Genomic DNA, 25,746 nt, shown 5'->3' with positions numbered 1-25,746 from the left:
TTTTGAGTATACTATTTAAATGAAGATCTTCCCCAACCTGACTGAGGGATAGAATAATAAATTGATTTTTTTCTACACAAACACAATAATAGTACATCAACATTTGAATAATTTAAAATTTTACTTACAGAACTCTGGAGACAGGCTGTGTCAGTTCGGTCAAGATCATTTTACAATGAATATAGTACAAACAATAATATTCAAAGGTAATTCAGTTCAATTGTCTTAATTTGTTCCTCAAAGAAGTGGCTCTGAAGAATTCAAACTTATAAAATTATAAGTACACATAAGTGTATACTTGATCTAGAGCCATATCAGTCATCGCAATATATATTGTGTCTAGTGAAGGTGTCACTGTTTCAATATGCAGCAAATTTAAATAAACTGATTTAAATTCTGATAAAAGCAGGAAATGTTTCGGTCATTTCAATAATACACAAAAACATGGCTTCCAAAGTCCATGAACTTTATATGTGTCCCTACAAGGTTGAATTTCTAGTTGTAATTGTCCTAGGAATTGTGATAGCTTTATAGATCTTTACAATCCAACTATGAAAAATACTTAATAGGGGGAAATGTTGTTAATAAATTCAAATATCCAGACATCATGTCCACTGAAACTGGAGAAAAATAATGAATTTCCTGTATAAAAAGACACAGTGGCTACCAATTCATTCAAAAGAAAAGATATAAAATGCACTGTGCTTTGTTCCTATAAATTCCAACTTGTCAAATCAAACAGAGCAGATAGTCCAAGTATAACAAAATCTATGTGCACAAATTTGACTATTCTTAATATGTTCTATTTTACATACAATGTGAATGATACTGTATCTATGATTAAATTATCCATGAAATCCTAAATTGTATTAACACTCTACAACTTGATCTTTGATCCTGGAAAGAGATTCCTAGAATTAATCCCCTTCACAATAGTAGTGACCAGTAATCAAAGTTTTCACACATTTTCTTCAGACACCAACTGGTGACAATTATTTGATGAAATGTGGTCTATAAACTGTCAGAAACATTACTGGACTGAGTCAGTGAACCCTATGTAACAAAACTGTAAGTGTTTACCTGTGTTTGTGAAGACTACCTGTCTTATTCTTCATATGTCACCATGTATGTGCCTTTAACAGATTTAATGCAAACAACCACTATGGTCTTTTTAAAATTCATAGTCAAACAATAATTGCTTAACATATATTTGTAACAGATTGAAAGTCCATTATTGAATTTATCAATTATTTTTTTATTCTTCACATAAAAAAACACCTGCATAATCAGGTGTGAATTCAGAACTAATTATTGAATAATTATATGTGCAGTGTATTATATACCCCAAAGGGAAATGTTCTTATCAATCAAATAAATAGACCAAACTTTTTTTAAAACACATATTTATACCCTGTAGAAACAGCCGTCCCAAATACATGTATGTCTAGAACATGTGACCTATTCTTAGTTCATTTTCTAAAATTACAATCTTTAAAACTTTAATATTTTTGTAAATTAAATATAGATAAGTAAATTATGTCATACATCATATGGTTAACCATTATACATTACAAATAGCTTATATGGGTTGAAATTTAGGTCCAGGTAATACTAATTTACTTCAAATGCACATTTATACCTAAAATTTTAGTTGATAGAAATTTGGTACAGCTATTGGCTACATCTATGGAAACCTGAATTTTTCTATCAAAATGTTTATGGTAATGCCAATGATACTACTATCCACCAGAGACAGGAGGACAATAATATAAACAACCACAGAACACTATAAGGCTTTCAACAATGAGCTAAACCCATTCAACTTAACTATAAAGGACACCATTAAGTTATTTGAATGCCAGGATTATTTTGTTCTTTCAGTAGCGCTCATGAACCTAGAACATAGTCCTGCACTTCTCATTGTATGTGTCTTGAATATTTTTTATTTACATTTCATTAATAATATTCAAATTGAGTCTTTTTTATTAGGTTTCAGAAAAGGCTTACTGGGGAGCATTTGAATGTTTCTCATACTTTAGTTACTTAGCTTCAATGAAGTAACAAAGATACCAACATATACATCAAGTTGTCTCTTTAGATTACAATCATAGCTGTTATATCCTGGTCACAGTATTTATTTCCCCCTTGTACTTTCATCACATTTTTAATTTTACCAAAGGTCTTCAAAAGCAAAACCAAAATACTAAAAAAAAACAATAAACTTTATAATCTGTAAATTTAACTGCTTACCTATATATGTACTTAAATAACATTTCATACAAGAGAAACATTAGTTCAGCTTCAGTTTCTAAGACCACATTGTAAGTACCTCAGGGAATAAATTATATAAACTTTACTGTCACTATGTCAAAACAAATTTAGGGAAATTACTACCTACACCTTTAACGACCAATGATTAGAGAGACATATATCATTTATATCAGTGTGAAGCAGGTCTTCCCTGTACAGCTTAAACAAAACACATACATTTGTGGAACAAAGACAGCCATTTATCTTCTCAAATGTACCTGTAGGGGGATATTTCTTGGCTACTGTTTCAGATTAATAAAGTCCAATGTGACATTATACATGATTATAAACAAAGTTTTTCATTGAAAAAAAAAAGAAAAGTCATTTCATGACCTCAACAACCTGTAAGTTTTAAAACAAAAGCCCCATTGGGAAATATCAAATGTTATAAGCAGTATACAAACATATAAGCTACTACAAGTTGATCCACTGGAGTAAATCAAATGTTTGCAACCAGACTGAGGACAGAAAACAAAATAATTTATAAGGCATGCTATAAACTGTGATGTTGAAGCACAACCCCCGGTGTCAATGTGCACTTTCCAACCATGGTTGACCATGCTTTATCCACATTATCAACAACCATGGTCAAACATGCTTTATCAACTTTATCAACAACCATGGTCAACCATGCATTATCCACTTTATCAACAACCATGGTCAACCATGCATTATCCACTTTATCAACAACCATGGTCAACCATGCATTATGCACTTTATCAACAACCATGGTCAACCATGCATTATCCACTTTATCAACAACCATGGTCAACCATGCATTATCCCCTTTATCAACAACCATGGTCAACCATGCATTATCCACTTTATCAACAACCATGGTCAACCATGCATTATCCACTTTATCAACAACCATGGTCAACCATGCATTATCCACTTTTATCAACAACCATGGTCAACCATGCATTATCCACTTTATCAAAAACCATGGTCAACTATGCATTATCAACTTTATCAACAACCATGGTCAACAATGCATTTACTACTTCATCAACAACCATGGTCAACCATACATTATCCACTTCATCAACAACCATGGTTAACCATGCATTATCCTCTTTATCAACAACCATGGTCAACCATGCATTATCCACTTTATCAACAACCATGGTCAACCATGCATTATCCACTTTATCAACAACCATGGTAAACCATGCATTATCCTTTTTATCAACAACCATGGTCAACCATGCATTATCCACTTTATCAACAACCATGGTCAACCATGCATTATCCACTTTATCAACAACCATGGTCAACCATGCATTATCCACTTTATCAACAACCATGGTCAACCATGCATTATCCACTTTATCAACAACCATGGTCAACCATGCTTCCTACTATGGTCTATACACTATGCATTCCAAATCTTCTATGTAGAAAGGACACCCTCACATCTAATTTTGGAGAAAAAATGTTTTATACTTGTAGGTGGACATCTATTTGGAGTCATTTAATTCTGATGACCATCATTATGACATGTTCTCTTATAAATCAAGTCAAAAAGCCCATGAACTTTTAAGACAATGGAGCCTGAATTGATATCTACAGTTAATACCTGTAAGTGTAACCTATACCAGACCTTCAGGTAAAATAAAGGCTATATTCAAAGCTGTCAAAACATGGGTATACTTTATCTTTAATGTTATCTGGAAAAGCTTGCCAAAGATAACCATGTTTACTTCCGATTTCCCCCTTGTAAGATACAAACAATGTAAACTAAGCCATAAACCATCGCCAGACAATGACCACTAAGTTTAGAGGTGACCGGAGCCTAGCAAAAGGTGATGACCAATCGCTGAGTTATTATGTTTAGATAATATGACAATAGGATGTTTAACTCCGCATTGTTTACATTGTGTATAAATACTTAAATAGGATTATCAAGTGCTTTAGTTCTCTCGGTCAACGATTATTTTGGTCAGTAAATCTTATTATAAACTGTGGTCAAGAACTAAGTGGTCATTATTTTGTTTACTTATGTCCTTTAACATGTTATATTTGTTTTCTACATAGATACACAAATACAATATAATCGGTTAATGGTATTATTGCCATAACTATCGATACAGACATAATCACATGAAAAAAACTTAACTATGTTTCTTCAAAATGAACCATGGTGTGACATATTTAAAATATCTTTATATTACTTAGCTCTCAGCCTCTGTTAAATACAATGAGGTAATTGAGATCATTAGATGGCATTATTATTATGGGGATTGGAAATTTTAACATATTTTATGCATAATTGAGAAAAGACATTGAAATATGCTACAATATATTGACAATGCAAGGGGAGATTTGCACAAATAATAGAGACTGTGTCAATAAGAAAACCTGTTTAAAGAAGACAATTCTTTTTATACTTTCAGCTCCACACAATGTCAATGTCAATAAGACAATCTGTGATTTGTGACCAATCTTTAGTGTCTGAATGCACAATCTAACATGATAAACATTTATTAATTTGCGAAAAATATAATGACAAACTTACTTTTTAACTGGCAATGCAGAAAAATTTCATTAAAAATCCATGTTATGTTCATATCACATGCTTCTAAAAGTTACTGTCAAGGCTGATCAAAAGACCTGAATTCCATTACAGGAATTTATACATTATTTTCATTGATCCAAAACAAGATCAGAAATAAACATACTTGTGAGCCTGATTTAATCACTATTGACCAGCTGATGACACAGTAAATGACCAATGAAATCAAGTGTAACATAGAAGAAAACCAATCAAATGTAGCCACTTTAGGACACCTGCTTCATTAAGCACAGTGGACATAAAGAAAACAAATATTTAATGTTAATGTAAGATATTTAAATACCAGCTGACAAATGTTAATTTCAAAAGAAAACCTATTATTAATGGGTGATCATATTACATGAAATGTCAACATTACATGATGTTTTCTAATTCCAATTTGACCCCCTTAAGGAAATCATATTTGGAATAGTGTAACTGTATTATTTGAACCAAATCCTGAGATTTAATAATCACATGAAGGTAACAAATTTGTAATTTTAATTCAACAGTAGGAGTGGAGTGCACCTTTTTACCAATGCAGAAAAATCCAAATAAGCCTGTTCTAAGTAGAAGTATTAGACATACCCTGAGGGGACTTTCATAGTGATTTTATCTTTTATGCAAAATGATTGCATAATTGAGTAATTATAAGATCTTTGCATAGTGACTTAATGTTGAGTGACTAGAATAATGATATAAAAAAATATATACTATAATATTAAAATTAGGAGGGGGAAAAAATGCAGTATTAAATTTTGGAAACTTTCTCTAATTAAAGGCAGACTTAAAAATAATGCCCCTCCCCCCCCCCCCCAAAAAAAAAAATAAATATATATATATAATGGTGTACGAAGAACTTCAACAAAATTTGGAACTTCTTTTGACATTGCACATTTCTGACCTTGAAAGAAAAAAAAATGTTTTTTTATCTACATGGAAGAATTATCTGTAATGAGTTGAGTTGGAAGGAACTGATGTATTTGAAGGGTGTTAATTATACTAGAACATTTTCATGATGTAATATATCTAACCAGACATTCACCTGGAGGAACACATGTTTACTTTAACTTGTTTTCTAATAATCAACCAATTTGTCTGTTTGCTTCATCATGCTTTCTGATGTGTTTTAAAAATATTTTTATACTTGCAAAAAGCAATGTGCAAACATGGTAAAAGACTCTTTTTTTTTCTTCAAAAAAGTGAAAACACATCAAAAGGGCCATCATGCTTTCTCACTGTTTGATTTTTTTATACTTGCAAAAAGCAATATGCAAACATTGTAAAAGACTTTTTTTCCCATCAAAAAAGTGAAAATACATCAAAAGGTTGCTGTCAAATCATTATCAAATTACCAACGTTTCCTACAATTATAAGTAAGTATGATGTCTGTATATTGAGAATGTTCTTTGTAAACCTACATCCATGGTCATTACCTTCTAAATAACCTTCAGTTCACATGAATGCAAAATATGTTAATGAAACTGTGAAGAACATCGACATTTACAGATCATATTTACAAGAGTCAAGACCAATAAAACATTCAGATTTCAAGTTAATTTTTGTACTCTGTCCTTGAAGATTTTCAGATTTCATGTTAATTTTTGTACTCAATCCTTGAAGATTTTCAGATTTCAAGTTAATTTTTGTACTCATTATCCTTGAAGATTTTCAGATTTCATGTTAATTTTTGTACTCTATCCTTGAAATGATAAGCCACTGAGCAATGTACCATTATTATTTGTCTAAGGACATTATACTGCATCATTGCAGCCATAATGATTCCAATATCATATTTATATTGGCAAAATGTTCTATCAAATATGCATATAATCTATGAAGAATGCAGACAGACAATATTCTGACATGTACTATTTTTAAACATATCTGATATTGAATGATTTCCATGGTATTCAATCACCATTTCACTATCTGAAGATTTTTTGAAAAAGATAATTATAGCACAGGCAATAAAAGGCTATGCCATAGGTAGCATGATACAACAGTGTAATATCATCACTGGAAAGGTTAACAAAATGTGTTCAGAAAGGTAGGCAAACCTTAATGTGAAACAGATTAAAACAAATTGAAATTCCATTTTTCATCATTTCAATCCACAACCACACTCAAAATAATTTGTAATTTGCAGTGTTGTATCAAGAACTTCAATAAAGGGGGAGGGGGAAGCTTGATGGACATGGGCAATCAAAAATAAAAAAAATGTACTGAAAACAAAAACAAAATTAGTCAAGAAGGGGCTTTTAATCTCCTTCAATTTAGAATTTAACTAATTGATTTATATGTGTTGATGTATATTTTTCAATTAAGCAATTATTATAAGAAAACAAGTATTAAAGGTAAATGACTGGTTAGATGTACAGATGCATTAAGCTTTTTTCTGGCTTTTTCTGAACTTTTTAAAGATGCAGAAACGATAATAGGTTATGTTTTAGTCTTATAGAATATCATTCTAGAACCACAATGAAGCAGATTCTACCATTTTAAATTGTCCAGGTATTTTCATTCTAATTTTGGTTTAAATATCACCATATTTCCATACACATTTTCTTGGAGGTTTCCAAATAAATATTTCTATTTTGACATATTTTTAACCCTCATTGAAGCTATCTATATAACTTCATTTTTAACCCTTCCAGAATAAATTTAGAATACATAAAAATATTCACAATATCTCAATATTTATAACAAATGTTTCAATAAAGACTCAGATGAAAATTGAAGAAAAAAAATCTATCTCAGTTTCATCAAAAGTCAACAAGAAATTCAGTAATAAAATGCTGAAATTTTGCTCGAAAAAATTGTTTTCCTGTATTGTTTAATGTCCTATTTTTTACTTTTTTTAAACCAAGACTTTATTTTTCATTAAAATCAAAGATGGGTCTTACCTATATAGTCTGGAGAGGTATTCCTCAGTGTCCATTTCAGAAATCGACATTTTAAAAATGTATAATATCCAATCTAAATATCCATCAATAAAACAATTAAAATTGACTGCTTTGCTTTTTGAACATTTGTTGAAGCGAAACCTGTTGTTTCTTATTCTTATCAAGCTTACAGTAATTTAAAACGCTTCGGTAGAAATGCGCCAAAACATTTAGCGATTGGTAAACTGCTATCTAATCTAATTCCGTATTTTGATAAATAATTTTTTTAACAGAGAATGAAGAGTTCTTTTCCTATGATATTTCAAGTCCGACAGAAAATTCTACTTTGATAAGATACTCCAGTATATTATGCAGTATCAATTATATCCTATAATAACACAACTATCTTTCTTCCTAGTGATATAGCACAAATGTTTTAGGTATGTAGATCATTTAGTCTTGGGTCTCATCCATTCTTCTCTTCAAAGCATGCTTTATCATTGTAATTTTTGTTTTCTAATCCCTTCTCTAGATAAAATGTAAGTTTGAATTGACAGCTCACAAAAGAAATTCTCTGGCAAAACTTCCTCCTAATCATTTAGGGCATGGCTACAGCCATGGTGAACCTTATCCATCATATTTTCTCTTTTATCTACACACACATAATGACAAGGTTAGAGGACTCTGTAGTCAGCATAATAAATACTTGACCTCCAACCAAATAATAGAGCAATTATTCATTTGTTCTTATACATAATGGCCAATCTTTCTCATATTTCATTGTAACATGATCAACTGAGATGAATATCTGATAGAACTGAGAGAAAATAATTCATATTCTATATTCTATATTTGATCCTTTGACATTGTTTCTGAGTAGTATTTTAGAAGTTTTCAAGTACTTTTTAAACTGTCTCTACCCAAATTTACCACTGAAGAGGTCTCAAAGAGGTAGTAAAAGTCAACAATAATTATAGGGACAAATAAACAAACAGTACTGCTAGTGAACGACCAAAAAATGACCTCTCGAGCAAATATATAAGTGAAACTCTTTGTTTTTTGTTGTTTTTTTTTCAACTTGTCAGTTCAATGAGGTCAAAAATAGAACAAAGAAAAAAAGGTAGAACCAGATCATAAAGGATGAGACAGGTCATTTGTCAAGACCCAAATTAAAACGGATACATACCTAATCTTTAGAAATCAATACAAATCCACACTATATCATGGTTCCAATAGGCCCTTTGTTAATGTTTATATACTGCTAATCTTAACTAATATTTCCCTCCCTTATTTCTTAAACTACGCCATCTGCATCCTATTTATTAATCACTTTTATCAGATCATAGAATTTTGAAATAATTGGAAACAGTCAAAAACCACACTTTTCCCCCCAACTTGAATTTCACTGTTTTCAATTGCCTATTTCCATAACCCAATTAGTTTCAATTTTCCTCATTTAAAAATAATAACTGTAATAAGCCATGACAAATTATATTAAGTTTAATTTGGAATGACCCCAACTGTTAATAATAATAAACCTACTTAAAAACATCACAATTGATTTATACTGACTAGCTCTTTAGTCTTGAATGACTTAAAGAATGTACATTATATATATTATAATTGTGGGTTAAATATATAGTTGACTGCTAAATATTTTCAGAATAAGATTATGTTAGAGGAATGTGGTCTGTTTATTAAAGAATAGAAACAAACTACATGGATTTTTGTACCCAGTGCTAGATGACTAGCTAAACACACATTGTTGTCTACAATGGCAATTAAAATTATCCTAAAATAGTAAAAACCTTTTTCAAGAATAGGATTAATAGATTGACAGAATTGTAAATTTTCTCTTGAACTAAATGTCTATATAGAAATAAAACATAATTCATTGGTTTAATATTTATAAAACTCATTCTTATTTCAGTACACACAAGATAACTCATCTTTAAGAAAAGAGCTGAATAATAGTGACCCAAGTCAGTGGATATGTGTGACAAGAAGAATTTGCATGACTATCCCCCTCCCCCCCCCCCACCACCAAAAAAAAAAAAAATGTATTATTGTTAACCAAAAAATTAAAATCGAAACAAATGAAACAAAATTTGGTTTGAAGTCCACAGTATTCTAGATAAGTGAGGAACAATGAAGCCTCTGTAAAATACCTTTAATTCACACCAGTCCAGTTATAAGGACATCACCAAAGAGGTGCCAAATAGTCAAAAGTATTAGAATCTAATCAAAACACACTCTGGCAATAAGAGTTGTAACCACTAAAGCAGTATCAATTGCTTCAACAGGTGCTTCAATGTTTATCTCTATTCTCTCAGCAGGACCCTATTCCTCATCAAATTCTCATCTGATCTTCAATCAAGAATAAAACTCTCAAATGACCACTAAATAATCAGCATCACTACAAAGCTTTACATCATGCTGACACATCAATCATTTCATGCTTGATTTGCAGGAACAGTTAATTGATTATTTTCTATAAAAATAAAACATCCTAGAGATTGGTTTTCTATTTCAATAAACTTTACTGTTTTCTTTGGCTTCCAAAGATTCCATAAAAAATAAAGTCTTGCATGCAAGAAAACAATTATAGGAGCAAGGCAAACAACATAGAATGAAAACACACTAAAATATGCATGGTAACAGCTTGTCTGAGGTATTTATATGATTCAAAGGAATTAAATGTATCTATCATGGTTAAAACCACACCTTGAAGAAATTTTAATACAATTGTACCTATACAACAATCTACCATTTTAGACAATACTAGTGACCCCTTGACCCAATTATTCCTCCCCTCAAACAAACACAAAAACAACAAAGACCCCCCAAACACACAATAAAAAACATATTTTTCTTAGACTTCCATTTTCAAAGTTGCTAAAGTATGCTTCTTTATTTTTATTTTACCTGCAATTCCAAATTGTAGCACTTATGTCTGTCCATACTTAGTGGTTTATTGACCTTGCTTAGGGTTTATAGTTACTGGTCAAAAGGTGATTTATCACTGATGTTTATTGACAGTTAGTAGATATACTGATAATCTGTTCAACAGTCAGTCAACACCATACTTATCTTAACATAAATCTTTCTATTGACTTTACAGTCTTAGCCTCCCTTAGCCAAATGGACTTCGATTCTGTCAGATATGCCCAAGAAATGTCTGACTTGCAGGTTGGAGAACCCAGTTCCCTTCGGCAAAAACCACTGACCTTGATCTGTCTGGTGTTAAATAAAACAGCATCTTGTATATGACTTACACTCACTGCAGACATACAACATGTTCAAGTTTAATTATTACTATTTCAAACTGGGGGGTAAAAAATTTAACCTGTTACTAAAGCAATATACAATGTAGATCATCATCTAGTTAAAAATGAAATGAGAAAAAAACCAATAAATATAAATCAACTATACAATCTTCTAATAATATTAGCATATTGAAAAGATGTCAAGCAAATTTACAAATTGTACAAGCATGTTCATATTGACATCATCACAATTATTACAGAAATTACAGACTGACCTGAGAAAAGACTATTCTTTAACGAAATCCTAGAATGACTAGTTATCCAAAAATCCTTTTCCGAGAGCCATAGATCAACATAAGATCAGTCAATAATCTTAGTTATCAATACAGCTGCTACCATGTTTACTAAGGAAAATGTCACATGTCTCTATTGATTTTTACATTAAATCCATAATAAAAACATTTCCCTGGAGAAAAGAAAAAACCAAAACAAAACAGAACAGAACAGAACAGAATGTGGTTTCTGAGACTTGGTAATTCCTGATAACTTTCCAATTCAATGTGTCAGATATGCCATGGATAATGTCACATGAGGATCTTTTGTAAGACAAATAAACATCATATTACTTGTAAATTCGTTAAGGACATGGGGTGAACCTAAATGAGACAGCATCATTACAACACAAGATAAACAAAATAGCTTACTTAGACAAAATTCAAAGTTTAGATATATAATTAAACCTGTTTGATTTGATATTGAAGACTGACAATATATATTTGACAGGACAGGCCCTTATAATCATACTGAAGAGTTACATATAACAGACTGAGATGCAAGAATTGACTTGGAAAAAGAGAAAGAGAGAGAAAAAAATAGGGAATAAAAGCATAAGTCCATTATAAAATTGTTACAAAGCTATATTATTTGAAACTTAAATAAGTTAGTTTATCCTCTCAACTTTTGTGATCAACAATCCTATCTTTTTAAATCAATATCTTTTAACTTTTGGATTATTTACCCTAGTCACTCAAAGGTAAAATGTAAGATGCAGCAACAGGGGCGGATCCAGCCATTTAAAAAAAAGGGGGGTGTCCCAATGCAGGACAAAAGAGGGGGGGTTCCAACTATATTTCCCCATTCAAATGCATTGATCGTCCAAAAAAAGGGGGTTTCCAACCCCCGGAACCCTCCCCTGGATCTGCCAATGAGTAACCAAATTTTGATACACAACATTTAATATATTTAGCAGGACTGAAATGCTGAAAAAAATTCAGCATTTTGCTGTTTCAATAACTGGACAGTTTTATGACCAAAGAAATAATTTCAGAATTTACTTTCTATTTTATGTATAAATAGAAACAAATTAAGTTCCCCAAAGGGAATCTTTTTCAAAAAGTATTTCTCCATCTTTAATGAATATGCAGGTAAACTGAATTTGAATTGTTTATCTGTTAGATGAGTCATCTTGAATTAAAAGCTCTACACTCAACAGAACTACTGGAATTACAATCATAAAACTCTAAGGAATAACTAATTGTTTTTCAAACTAAGTGACTCACATTGTAATCAGACTTCGTTCAATATTTATCATACATATTGTTTTTGTTTACGAAATAATTGTTTTTTTTAGAAGAAAAGGTTTTATAAACAATTGTTTTTACAAATTAACTTAAGACAGCTTACAAAACGTATAACAACATAAAAACAAAACAATATTCTAAATTGTATTCTTTTACTGTCCAAGTAAGTCTATTGTCAATTTTTATCTATTTTAAAATTTAATTTGAAACCTAGCTTGCTATAATGACTTATGTTTTACCTTATTCTTCTAACACACTGTGTTGGCATAACTTTAACAATGAGTACTTATGGTCTTTTATCATCTAAACAATACTTCATTATACTGAAGACAATTTTAAAAACTTTAATTATATATATTCTTTACAATATGAATCATAACAAAATCCATGATTTCCTCCAAAAACAGAAATGATGACATTTTTCACATGATGTAAAATATAATTAGATAATAACTACGAATTACGTTCACTTTTAGTGTACTCATTGACCCTAAGATGAAGTAGTTGAACCTTCTCAGGGTATAAACTGACAATGCAACATCATTTCCTTCCATAGTAATCATGGTCATAAGTTCATACATTAGTACATCAGATATACTCGCCAAGTTATAATATGGTACCGGTAGTTGATCTTCTATCCCTATTATTATTCCCTGTTTAGTAGTACATATATTATATCCACACTTTAGTTTGGATACAAGATACTTTTATACTTTATATACAACAAAAATGATTATGTTTGAAAAAGTATCCCCAAAAAAATTCAATATTTTGCAAAATATTGTACTATCTGAACTTTCAAGTCATTTATAATCACCAGTTTTCTAGATAAAATTGTTGGTATCCATAAAACAAGACATCTTAAAGACAAACCTCTGAATTATCCTCAGAAGACTATCATTACATTTGAACTTACCAAAAATTGATAACATTTATTCCAGGTAAAACTGCCAAAAAATTAGAACCATTCCCGTTAGAATCCATTATATTTACTTAAAGATGCACTCTATACACACCCAACTTTTTTTTATTAAATAGAAGCAGCACTTTTGTTCTTATCTACCTCATAGCTATACAGATCTGTGGTGACACTATTATAACATATCAGATGTCATATTCTTATATCATAATATATTAGCATATATTACTGTATAAATTGTCATGAAATTTGACTCCTGAAAAAGATACTTTTTAAGTATACACCACATGGTACACAAGTATTTTAGTACATATTCATTTCATATCTTATTATGTATAAATGTGTCATCTTTCACAATTAACTTTAGTCCTCATACAGCATTTTATCATTTTTTTAGCATTTAAAAAGTTCATATTACCTGTACTGTAAATTGACCCCCCACCCGACATCTTTTAATCAGGGGAGACTAGTCATGAAAATGTATTGCACCTTACAATCACCAATGTAATTTTGAACCAAAGTGGGCACAGTGCACACATTAAAAATTCAAAGATGACATCTATGGTGGTAACTTTTTAGAATCCAATGGTGAGGAACCTGATGGTCAGTAGTTGTTGTTTGTTAATGTGGCAGGTTCATAGGTGTTTATCTTTTCGCGTTTTATACATAGATAAGACTGTTGGTTTTCCTGTTTGAATGGTTTTAACAGTCATGTTTTGGGCCCTTTATAGCTTGTTGTCTGGTGTGAGCCAATGCTTCGTGTTGAGGACCGTACTTTAACCTATAATGGTTTACTTTTATAAAATGTGACTTGGATGGAGAGTTGTCCCATTGGCACTCATATCACATCTTCTAATATCTAGAGCTGTGTAAATGATTACACCTTAAAACTCATCATGCAAAATGCCAATTTTCAAATCAATGAGAGGTATAGTTGCAGATAATCTATTGCAATACAGCAGATGTTGTTATCCAGAATCTTGGCTTGTAAAAGACATGAAAATACAATTAACACCTTTAATTCCTCAATATAATGCTTATTCCAATACAGTGACCTTTAACATGTTTAATATAATTCACCAATCATGGACTATAAAATGGGTATTCCAATATATTGGTGCCAAAAAAATGAATTTGACCAAAGTTGGTTAAATAGATTGTGTTCAAAATCAAATTAAATTTCAGAATGGTGAGTCTATGATGTTTAAATAAAACAGTGCCATTTTATTATGGAACATTTGGTCTTCATTGGTAACACAACCATCAATTTTTTTTTCCTTCATTAAATGGTGGATCTGCCAGACATTGTGACCATTCAACTCACAGATGCCAAGAAATTATACAGAGCACAACCCTTGCCAAAAACATTTTCACACAGGAAGTGCCTACCTTCTGATAAAAAAATCTTGATATCAATGGTAGCTAAAATCTTTCTTTTTTGGTCAAGAAGGCTAAAAACTTTGATTTCTGTATGCAGATATCGTCACCAATTCCAATTATGGAAAACAAACATTAAAACTAAAAAAGAGACCAAAAACTCTGTCCTTTTTAATTTCTTTGGATTTCCCAAAACAAAGCTGTCTTAGTCCAAGATTTGATTGATTTTAATTGTTTCGTTTAAAATTTTACTTAAAAGAAATCATTTTTTTCACCCAATTTTAACGAGAATTAAAATATTACCTGTAAAGTGTGCTGAAAGTCATGATTCCTGCTGATTAAGCTTGCACCAACATGATGTAACAGCATCATCATTAGGTGATGTAAAGTAAGGTTAGTATGAAAAACACATGTGAAACTATGACTTCAGCATAGGATAGGTGGTAATAACTCATATTTTGTCTCTCTACAAAACTATTAGCATAACTAGTCAATTATCATTAAAACTGCAGAACTTGGAGGGTTTTACTTCTTTCTATATATCACTTGACATGACGATCTTGAAAAGAGGGGCTGGGGATAGCTGCATAAGATAATCCCATATCCCATCAAACTTAATAGTTAAACATCTAGTCTTTTTTATTAAAAAAATTAAGGTTTTTATTGGTGGCGTGGGGGGGAATTGTTGTAATCTAAAGTCTTAAAAAATGTTTAAATTACATACAGGATAGGCTCTATGATCATGGTGCAAAGTATAAATGCAATTACTTATTTCCTACTTTTCTAAAATCGTGCAACTCATCACATAACACAGGAAGAGGGAAAAAATGTCAACACAGGATACGAGCATGTTAAGACGAATAATTATATATAAACAACAATAATACAACACACCATTTCCTTAATATGACGCAACATCAACATTCTCCATGAGAATCTTTCTTTAATTAAATACATCAAGCAGAGACCAATGTTTGTGAAATGATGTAGCCAATTAAAACTACTGAATGTCAAATCATCTTCCACTATATATATATGTAGATTCTACCACTACAGCGAGTGTAAACAAATATTTCTCAAATTGAGATTATTTAGAATTGAACAGTCGTGAGAGCAAAATTAATTCTTCTTTTCTAACGATCTGTTCTTTAAATGTGATGTCATCAAGCATAGTTGCCTTTTTTAGTGATGTCTTAATTTAGAAATTCTGAGGATTCACGAAAGCAAGAAAATTTGACACCATAATTGAATTGTGACCAATGAGGAACTTATATCAACTAACCACAGGTTGACTAACAAGAAATAATCAACAGGTCAGATAAATTGGCTAAGATATATATCTATTTATAAACTTGAAGAAAATACATGTACATGCACATGAATTTTAAGCTGAATTATATACCATTATTTCTAATAAATTTAAACACCATCAATGGTATTAAAATTCTATAAAAATGCCACATACCTCATTTCAGCTGATGAATTTATTCCCCTAAAAACACTTTCTCTGACAGAAGCTTTTAGCATTATTAAAACGCTATCTTGGAAAAACTCCAAACTAAATTCTAGCTCTATATGCCAACAGTGAAAGACACTTGCAGAAAATTAGTATACATCTTGAGTTGTTGCATGTGGAATTTCACCATGGAAAGAGTAAACAATGTTTAAAGACTGATTTATTGTTTAGATGTGATATAATTACTGAGAATATACAAACCAAAGCCTTTAAAGCGGACATCTGTTAAACAAACAGGATACAACATCTTATTTCTCATCAATACTACTGGCCATCTTGACTATATCCACAAGTTAATCTTTTGTGATTAAAACCTTGGACATATTACAAATGGCTATTTTTTTTCACATATCCTTCAAATTGTTTGCCTTATCTGTCTGACCATACATATTTTCTCTTGACATCTTACACAAGCCTCCTAGATGAGGCATCTACATTTTCTGATTTGGCCTCAGTGAACTACCAACAAAAAGTCTAACAGTTAAGTATACATCAGAATGTTTTATAGAATATAGTCTTCCTGGCATATATGAAACAACAAGGTTTCCCATGCATATTGAAGGCTCATTTAGAAGAAGATGAGGTACATTACTTTCAAATAACTATACTCTATATACAAAGTCACTTTGGTTATTCCATTGTTGTAATCGATTCATAATGTTTTAACCGCTGTGAGACAATATCTATTGAAAACTAATATTACATAAATTTCTGGCCAGTACAACAAACCACAACCACCAACACCAAACTGCTATTAAAAAAACAAACCTAAAGAACAAAAGCTTAGGGTACAGTAACCAATAATTTAGTTAAAACACAGATAACTACACAAACTTGCTGTTACACTACAAAAGCATGGAATAAAGTATGGAAGGTGCTAAAATACAGAAATAAGGGGGGAAATCTACCTGAATATATATTAGGGCAAAAATGTTGAAATCTGAAAATCTTAAGAATTTCTGAAATATTGAATAAAGCATATGATACTGGAAAAAATAAAAACATGAACTACTTACAATTTTGGTGAGGAACTTCGCAGCTCCTCTGATGTAGGATTTTGACGATTACGTTTGCGATTTAACCTTCCAAGACTCATTGTCCTCTTCAAGGATCCCACAAAAGTGTTTCTATAAAGTGAAAAAAACAACAAAAAGGGTGTCAATACAATACGTGCAAACATAAAATACACCAAAAAGCAAGTGAAATTAAAATATGCAAAATATTCACATCTATTTCAAGGGTCTTTACTTAAGCCATGAGGTACAAGTAGAAATATAAGCTAACACCAAAGAAAAAGTCTACATCAAAAATAATTATAATTTTTTTTTTTTACAGTTACAAATATATTTTCAATGTTCCATCTCTATGATTGATTTGTTTCAATCTTCTGGGCTATAACTTTTGGGAGAGATTTATTCCTTGTTATAAACTTTACTTGTACCTCAGAGGCCCTAAGTTAAAGCACCACTTGATAAAAATTTACAACAAAAATACCGGAAAACCCTCAGTCACTACATCTACAAAAGGTCATTGTTTTCTTCCCAACAATTAGAAGTAAAGATAGATTTTAATTTACTACTGTTTTTATGAAAATCAGTCCCCTTATGAAACTGAATTGTTTGCCGCAAACTTGCAGCAAACTTGCAGCAGACTTGCTGCAAGCTTGCGGCAAACAAAAAATTTGCAGGAACACAGAAAATAGTGTTTGCAGATGTTTGCCCCTAGCTGCAAACTTCCGGCAAACATTGCTGCAAGCTTGTGGCAAGTTTGCAGAAACATCAATGTTTGCCGTAAGATTGCCAGAAAGTTTGAAATAATAAAGAATGTTTGCCGCAAGATTTCAGAAAACTTTGAACATTCTATCTATTTGCCGCAAGATTGCAGAAAACTTTGACCATTCTATATGTTTGCCAGAACATTGCAGGAATTACACAATATTGACTGGGCATGCCTAGTTGGAACTTCCTGGATGCTAACAATTTGAAATTGTGGCTAGGTCAATGTTGGTTGTGTTTGGAAGTGCATTTCACATATAAGAGATCAAGGAGGCATTTTGGTTCAATAATATGGGATAATCAGTATGTAATTTTGTAAGTACAAATGATTAATAGAACTTCATGCTTTAATGAAATAATTAATGTTATCATCATACACAATTGAGTAAGCAACTATATATTCATGTACCCGGTATGTGTGATTGAAAAACTTAAGCTATTATAAGTTTTAATTTGTAACTGATGTACTGCACCATCAAGATCATGTTTATTAAGATTAAGTTAAAATCTGTAATGCAATTATTACCTAGTTTTATAGTCTCAAAACACATTTGAGATTTTACCTTGATCATTTTTTAATACAGGTATATTATGTCATTTGAGAATGACTCCTGCCCCTTTTTCAAAATTCAAATGCATGTATGTATTTCCTTAAATCTCATGAGTTTGCAAGAATTCTTTCAATGACTGTTTGTAAAAAGACAGGAATTGACTTTGTAAAAATGTTGCTGTGTAATTTGAAAGAGATAAATTGAATGTGTCTTCACACATGACATTAGTATATGTGTAGTTCCTGCAAGTTTGCCGCAAGTTTGCAACAAACATTTGCATAATTATGTTTGCAGCAAGCTTGCCGCAAACTTCATTTGCATGGTAAAATGGTTGCGGCAAGTTTGCGGCAAACGTTTGTTGCAAGCTTGCAGCAATGTTTGACGCAGGGCTTTTTTTTCGATAAGGGGATCTTTCAGTGAAATAAAATTAAACTACATATAAATCTATATTTCTATTCATATTATCTTATACAACACTTTTTCCCAAACTTTGACACCTTTCTTCTGATAACTCAAGGTTAGTTTGTTCTTAAGTTTATAAATTATGAAGACTGTTTAGAAACTAATCTCATTTACCATGTCTATTGTATTAAAAATATTCTGACTGCTAGTACAAAGCTTTGAAGTTTCTATCCTTTTATCATTTTTACTCATCATACCAGTCTTTTATCTTTATACAGATAAAGAAAACCTCATTTGAATACCCTATCTAAGTTTTTATGTCCCTTGTTAACATGATAGTATCTAAAGTACCTACAGTATATATAGATAACATAACTACTGTCAAGATTGCTATATAAGTAAATACACAATTCATAGACTATCTTTTTAGGTTAACATAACTTTCTTTATAATTTACCCTGCCGAATAAGTACACAGATATTTTTAGACTGGTTCATCAGTGCAATGACAGAGGTTCCTAGATGACAACTGTTTTACTGGTTTCTACTAATATTATTTTCAAACTTGTCATTTATACTTGATGTTACAGCATGAGCATTTGATTAAACTAATGTTTAAGCTTAGTTTGTCAATTATATCTTTGTGTTATGAGTGGTGTGTTTTAAAATTACACTTCAAGATTTTTAAATTTAGTACTTTTTGTGAGCTGAGAGTCTAAGTCTTCACAGTAATATTATATTTGTGACATGAGTCAAAGTCATCACAGCAGTAGTACTTTTTGTGAGCTGTGAGCTGTGAGTCTGTTTTAGTCTTCACAATTATAGTACTTTTTTAAGTCTAAGTCATCACAGCAGAAGTACTTTTTGTGTGCTGTGAGTCAAAGTCTTCACAGCAATAGTACTTTTTGTGTGCTGTGAGTCTAAGTCTTCACAGCAATAGTACTTTTTGTGTGCTGTGATTCTAAGTATTCGCAGCAATAGTCCTTTTTTTGTGCTGTGAGTCTAAGTCATCACAGCAATAGTACTTTTTGTGTGCTGTGAGTCTTAAGTCTTCACAGCAGTTAAATACTTTTTGTGTGCTGTGAGTCTTAAGTCTTCACAGCAATAGTACTTTTTTTGTGCTGTGAGTCTAATTCATCACAGCAATAGTACTTTTTTGTGCATTGTGAGTCTAAGTCTTCACAGCAGTAGTACTTTTTGTGTGCTGTGAGTCTAAGTCTTTACAGCAACAGTACTGTTCTATGAGCAGATTCGACAATGGTTGTTAAAACACAAGCCAGCACAAATGTTCAACCATGGAACCCAGTAACATAAAAAAGAGACATTTATACATATGGTCTTCACACAACAGACAAGTGTATGTGTCAAGCTTGTACTTAACCTTCATTCTACTGGATTTTTTTCATTATTAATTTGTGAAGACACAAATAAGGATTCAGCCAAATTCTCAACATTAGAAAAACACTTAGAGCGCATTTGTTTCTAACCTAAACGATGTAAACGACTACGCGCGTAGTCGTTTAATCCATTTGTTTCTTACATTTTTTGGTCAACGTTGACATCGTTCACATAAACGATGTACGCGCAAAGTAGTCGCGTAGTCGTTGATCGTTTATGGTTGAGACGTGTAAACGATAAATTTGTTTCTGCATCTGTCGTTTAAATAATTACGAGCATGTGTTGTTTTCGCAAAGTCCTGGTTATTTATTTCCCGCACTTTTACCTGTTTGTTTACAGTGCGTGAGTGTAATCTATTTTTGTCTGACAACGTGGGGTCGATAAAGTTTATTAAACGATGTATTTGTTTCTAGCAGCTTAACGTTTACTAAACGATAGTCATCGATGAGAAAATTTCGGGTTAGAAACAAATGCACTCTTAGTCTTTTCAAATCCAATGCCACAAGAATCTGCAGGATTTTTCACTCAAATGTTACTTGCAATGCAGATGACTGATAAACTAGTTGTTCAAGTATCCATACTTCCAAAATAAATTTGTTTGATAAATTTATAATGCTTATATACCTTCTAATCAGATAAAAAAAAAACATCCTTGTTCATCAGAGATGAAATACTGGTAAGTAAAGATAACATCAACTTTATCCTAATTCAAATACAAATAACAAATATGAAACACTTTTTATAACCTTCATTGTTCATTACTTTCTCTGCTGATATTTCCTCAATTATTCTTTATTTGAATGAATTCATGGTTAATGTCATCAAAAAAGAGAATCATTAAGTTTTAAGGCGCATTCTATTTTTGGCAAAACTCTCTTTGAAATAAATAAATGAAATCCAATTATATTCTCTAATACTGTTGAATAAATGAATGTCCATTTAATGTAATACCTCTACCCTAGGTAGTAGGAATTAAAGATAACAAAGAGCTTTAATTAAATAATAAAATTTGTAAAAAATTTTTACCTTAAAATGCATTTTGACTGTTTGCAAAGAAATGCCTCTGACTTTGATTGGCGAAGTGACATCTCCCAAATATTTAATTGCTATGACAGATAATGTTTTGATGAGACAGGGTCTATAATCTATATATGTTTATATACAGGAAAGAGGAAACCTAACTGTATCCGTTAGATAACGTCTCTACTTCAGCTTGTTCTTAGTTTTATTACACCCAAAATTTTAAGGATATTTCATAGATATTATCCATTCATTTGCTGTGTTTGAGCTTTTAATTTTGTCATTTGATTAGGGTCTTTCCGTATTGAATTTTCTTCAGAGTTCCATATTTTTTGTTGTTTTACTTTTTCAAATGCACAAACTACTCTTCTGGTAAACAAATCCAGTAATGACTACAATTAATATTCTAATAATAAAGTCTAGATCTTAGGCCTTTAATCTTATTTTATAAACTGTAAGTTTCAGATGGGTGCTTTATTAAGAGTTACTCCTATATCTCAATGCTGCAACACAAAAACGTATCTATAGGTGAATTTATGACTAATTTGGAGAAAACTTGCCTCTGGTTTTAGAACCATGGCAATTCAATAAGAAGGTCCTAATAATTAATGGTCTATTAGGTATCTTCTCAAAACAATCATTAACAATTTTACAGATATAACAAGAAAAGAAACAACAATGTGCAAAGATCATCACAATATCACAACTATAAAATGGCTTCATGTACAAAGGATGTTTGCCAATATACAACGAATAAAAAACCTGGATAATGTCACTATTAGATATGTTCTCTTGGTAGCCAATGGATGTTTAACAATCATCTAACACCAAAACAGATGTATATGATTGAGAGTTGAACAGGAAATTATTTACAATGACATGAAATATTTGGTAGAAACATCTGGTAGACTTATCTTCACCTGGCATGATTCCATGGCATAAAAAGGGACATAACTCTAAATCAATTTACTTAGAAAATCTGAAGAATAAATTTGCAATTTTATAGCTATTTTACAATTTTACTTTTTCTATCACTGCAGATGTGGCCAACAGATAAAGTAGAGGAGTGATGACTAAAATTTAACATAAAGCATTAGCATACAAATGCATTTTTTTCATGACAACTATTGTGCAATACAAACTCATAACTTAAGGATTTTAATCATTTGCAACATCTGCTGAGTACTTCAAATTTCATATCCAACAATAAAAATGTATCCTTTATTTGGTCTTTCTACATCTGAACTAGGCAAATGACTCTGCTCTCTTGGTAACTAAGCAACATATTATACAAAAGACAACATAAATGAGAAATGTATGTGTGAGAGTGCTTACTATGTTGATTTTCCACAATTCTTACATTTCCCAGGGAACAAGTCCCAATAGACATGTCATTTTGGAACCCTTTATAGCCTTGCTGTTGGGTATGATCCTTCTAAGGCCATACTTTCACCAATAATTGTTAACTTTTTATACATTTTGACTTGTATGGAGAGTTGTCTCACTGGCACTCATACCACATATTATTTATAGTGAGAGGAGGGAAGCATTCTATCAACCAGGTGTTCCACAGGGTGCAGCTTTATACGACTGCAGAGGTCGAACCCTGAACAGTTGTGGCAAGTATGGACATAACATTCAAGCTTGATACAGCTCTGAATTTGGATTGTAATCAAATTTTGGGCATAATATGAGTTTCTGACACAAAACAAATGTCAAGATCTTACAAATCTATTGCACAATATTGTGCAATTAAAGATTTCTTCTTCAAACTTTTCAAAAATTTGGAGAAAAAAAACAAACTAAGGCCAACTAAAATTAATTAGTAGATTTTCATCCAAATTTTTGAAAAAAATGGGGCGGGTGGAAGGATTTTATTTTTTAAATTTTATTTCATATGATACCCTCGTCACGAGTTCTTCATACCGCGGGGTATATGCTAGTGGAAAACAAGCTTGTATAATGTATATACATGCTGTATAAGGAATTCTACACTATTTTTAAACTCTTAAATAAAAATCCCTGATTGGCAACCACTGTTATACATGTAATTGCCGCTTTAGAAACCTATTTATAGTATACATCAAAAAGAAGAGAAATGCTCTCTTCAGTTGGACTATACCTACACCAAATTTATTTTGCTTTCTAAGCAATGGTTTGTAGTCCCCATAAAATCAATAAAATGTATTGGTACAATTGTATGCAACACAAGTACAAACTGTATTGTGAGTACAGAATAAAATGTAAACTCAGTGTTGAAAGTAATTATGATGTAAAACATGAACTTAACCAAAAAGTAGTTGTTGTTTAATGACTAAATTGAAGGTATTGGGACAGTTACAGAGGGTGTTTGCTGTTGGTCAACAAAATAACAACAGCCAAGGGTTTGTTATAATTAAAATGCGTGTTTGTCGACTTTTTTTTCAATATACGGTCATAAATCAAATAAGTTCGTGCTTGTGTCAATTTGTTTAATCCAGTCATGTTTTTTTTCCAATTTGTTCTACGATTCTTGCGCTTTGGATATCATTCACAGTCCACATTTCCTGTCACAAAGTCATTGTATAAATAAAGAAAAAAAACACGGTTTTCGATTCACTTGTGACTACCGCAATTTGCGTTTCAGCGTAACACGAATATTTCATGCTCTTCTCGTTATCAATCACTATTCTCGGAAGATGATGTTGTCATCATAGAGCAGCAGAATATGTCGACTTAATCATTTTCGTTTGATTACTCGAAGAAATACAAAAACGAAATTTGAAACAGGAAGTTTTGAATGAAACGAAATTATCGATGGTTCCCGGTAACGGACATGAACAAAATCCGGAAATCGTATTTTTGTTAAATAAAAAAAATCGGGGCGGGACGATTTCAGAGGGGCGGGCGGGGATGAAAATCTAGCAATTAATTTTAATTGGCCTAATACCACCCCCCTTTTTTGCCTATTAGTCCAAAACCTGATATTTCTTTACACATAATTTATAAGTAGTGTAAAGGAGGTACAAAAATGTAAATGCAAAACATACATAATATTGTATGTTGAATTTTTTTGAGTTACCTCCTTTACACTGCTTTTAAATTGTCTTAATTGTCCATTGGCCAGAAAAACCTAGTTTGTCTCCCTTTTCTGCCCCTAATTCCAAAACATTTTGAGCCATAACCATCCCCTCCCCCACCCCAAGTCAATACTAACCATCCCTTCATAGTATGGAAACTTGTGGTATAATTTCAGAGGGATTCATACACTTAAACACAAGTTATTGTTTGAAAATTACAGAAATGCTTATTTTGGGCCCCTTTTTTGGCCCCTAGTTCCTAAACTATTGGGACGATAACTCACAAAATCAATCATAAGCTTCCTTTAGTGGTATTGAACATTCTGGTAAAAATTTATAGAAATCAATTCACTAAAACTAAAGTTATTGTTCGGAAACTAAATGTGTCTTCGGACGACGACACCACAGGCAACAATTATTAAATACCAAAATTCTATGAAAAACTGTCCATGTGGACACTTTTTCACAGGACACTATCATGTCTTACACAATGACAACATGATAGCATTATAGGACGCAAAAAACTTTTTGCCGTCGTATAAAAAAGGAAGACATTTTTTGTGCAATTCTATTTTTTTTAGCAAAAGCTGTCCTTTTGTTAACAATATTTATATTGCACCATTTGACCATTTTAATTTATGAAATGTCAGTAACATAATAAATACTGACTATGTAGTATGGGCTTAACTCATTGTTGAAGGCCTTACAGTGACCTATGGTTGTAAATTGGCAATCATACCACATCTTCTTTTTTATAATAAGTGTATTATCAGTAAAAATATCCCTGCAGTTGTGTACAATTATTCCTTACACATTTAAACTTAGACTAAGACTCACGGGAATACTAGTGTGTCAGGATTTTAGGATTTTCAGGAAGCTCTGATTTGTAGATCTTGAGAACAATTTCAAGTGACAGATATACTCATGGACAGAGGTTACCAGTTTAATACCCCTAGTGAAGACCATGGGTATAAATATACCACAGTATATTCATGAATGACCTAAATGTATGCATTTTACTCAGTATTAGTTGGCAAGGACACAATATACTGAACAATGGTAACACAAAAATGCTGAATTCTTTGTTTCCAACTTAAATATTGATTCCATCAAGGAAGTGCATTATATTTTCAAT

At 31.5% G+C, this 25,746-nt stretch overlaps 1 protein-coding gene across 21 annotated transcripts in view; it reads right to left on the bottom strand.

Annotated features, from left to right (window-relative positions):
* The window catches only part of LOC143064263 (ras GTPase-activating protein nGAP-like), a 111,862-nt gene that overhangs the window by 25,046 nt on the left and 61,070 nt on the right, over positions 1-25,746 (bottom strand). For 13 of the 21 annotated variants that reach the window (XM_076236964.1, XM_076236965.1, XM_076236960.1 and 10 more), the window contains one exon: positions 17,424-17,534. The exons of 1 other annotated variant lie outside the window; for it this stretch is intronic. In XM_076236964.1, coding sequence (XP_076093079.1) covers positions 17,424-17,534 — 111 coding nt within the window. 7 more of the 21 variants (XM_076236973.1, XM_076236976.1, XM_076236975.1 and 4 more) reach the window with 7 other exon arrangements.

Source organism: Mytilus galloprovincialis, chromosome 2 (assembly GCF_965363235.1).
Source record: "Mytilus galloprovincialis chromosome 2, xbMytGall1.hap1.1, whole genome shotgun sequence".
In the NCBI taxonomy this organism is placed as follows: Eukaryota; Metazoa; Mollusca; class Bivalvia; order Mytilida; family Mytilidae; genus Mytilus; species Mytilus galloprovincialis.
The sequence above is the reverse complement of the archived record's forward strand: the minus strand, read 5'-3'. Positions and strand labels throughout refer to the sequence as shown.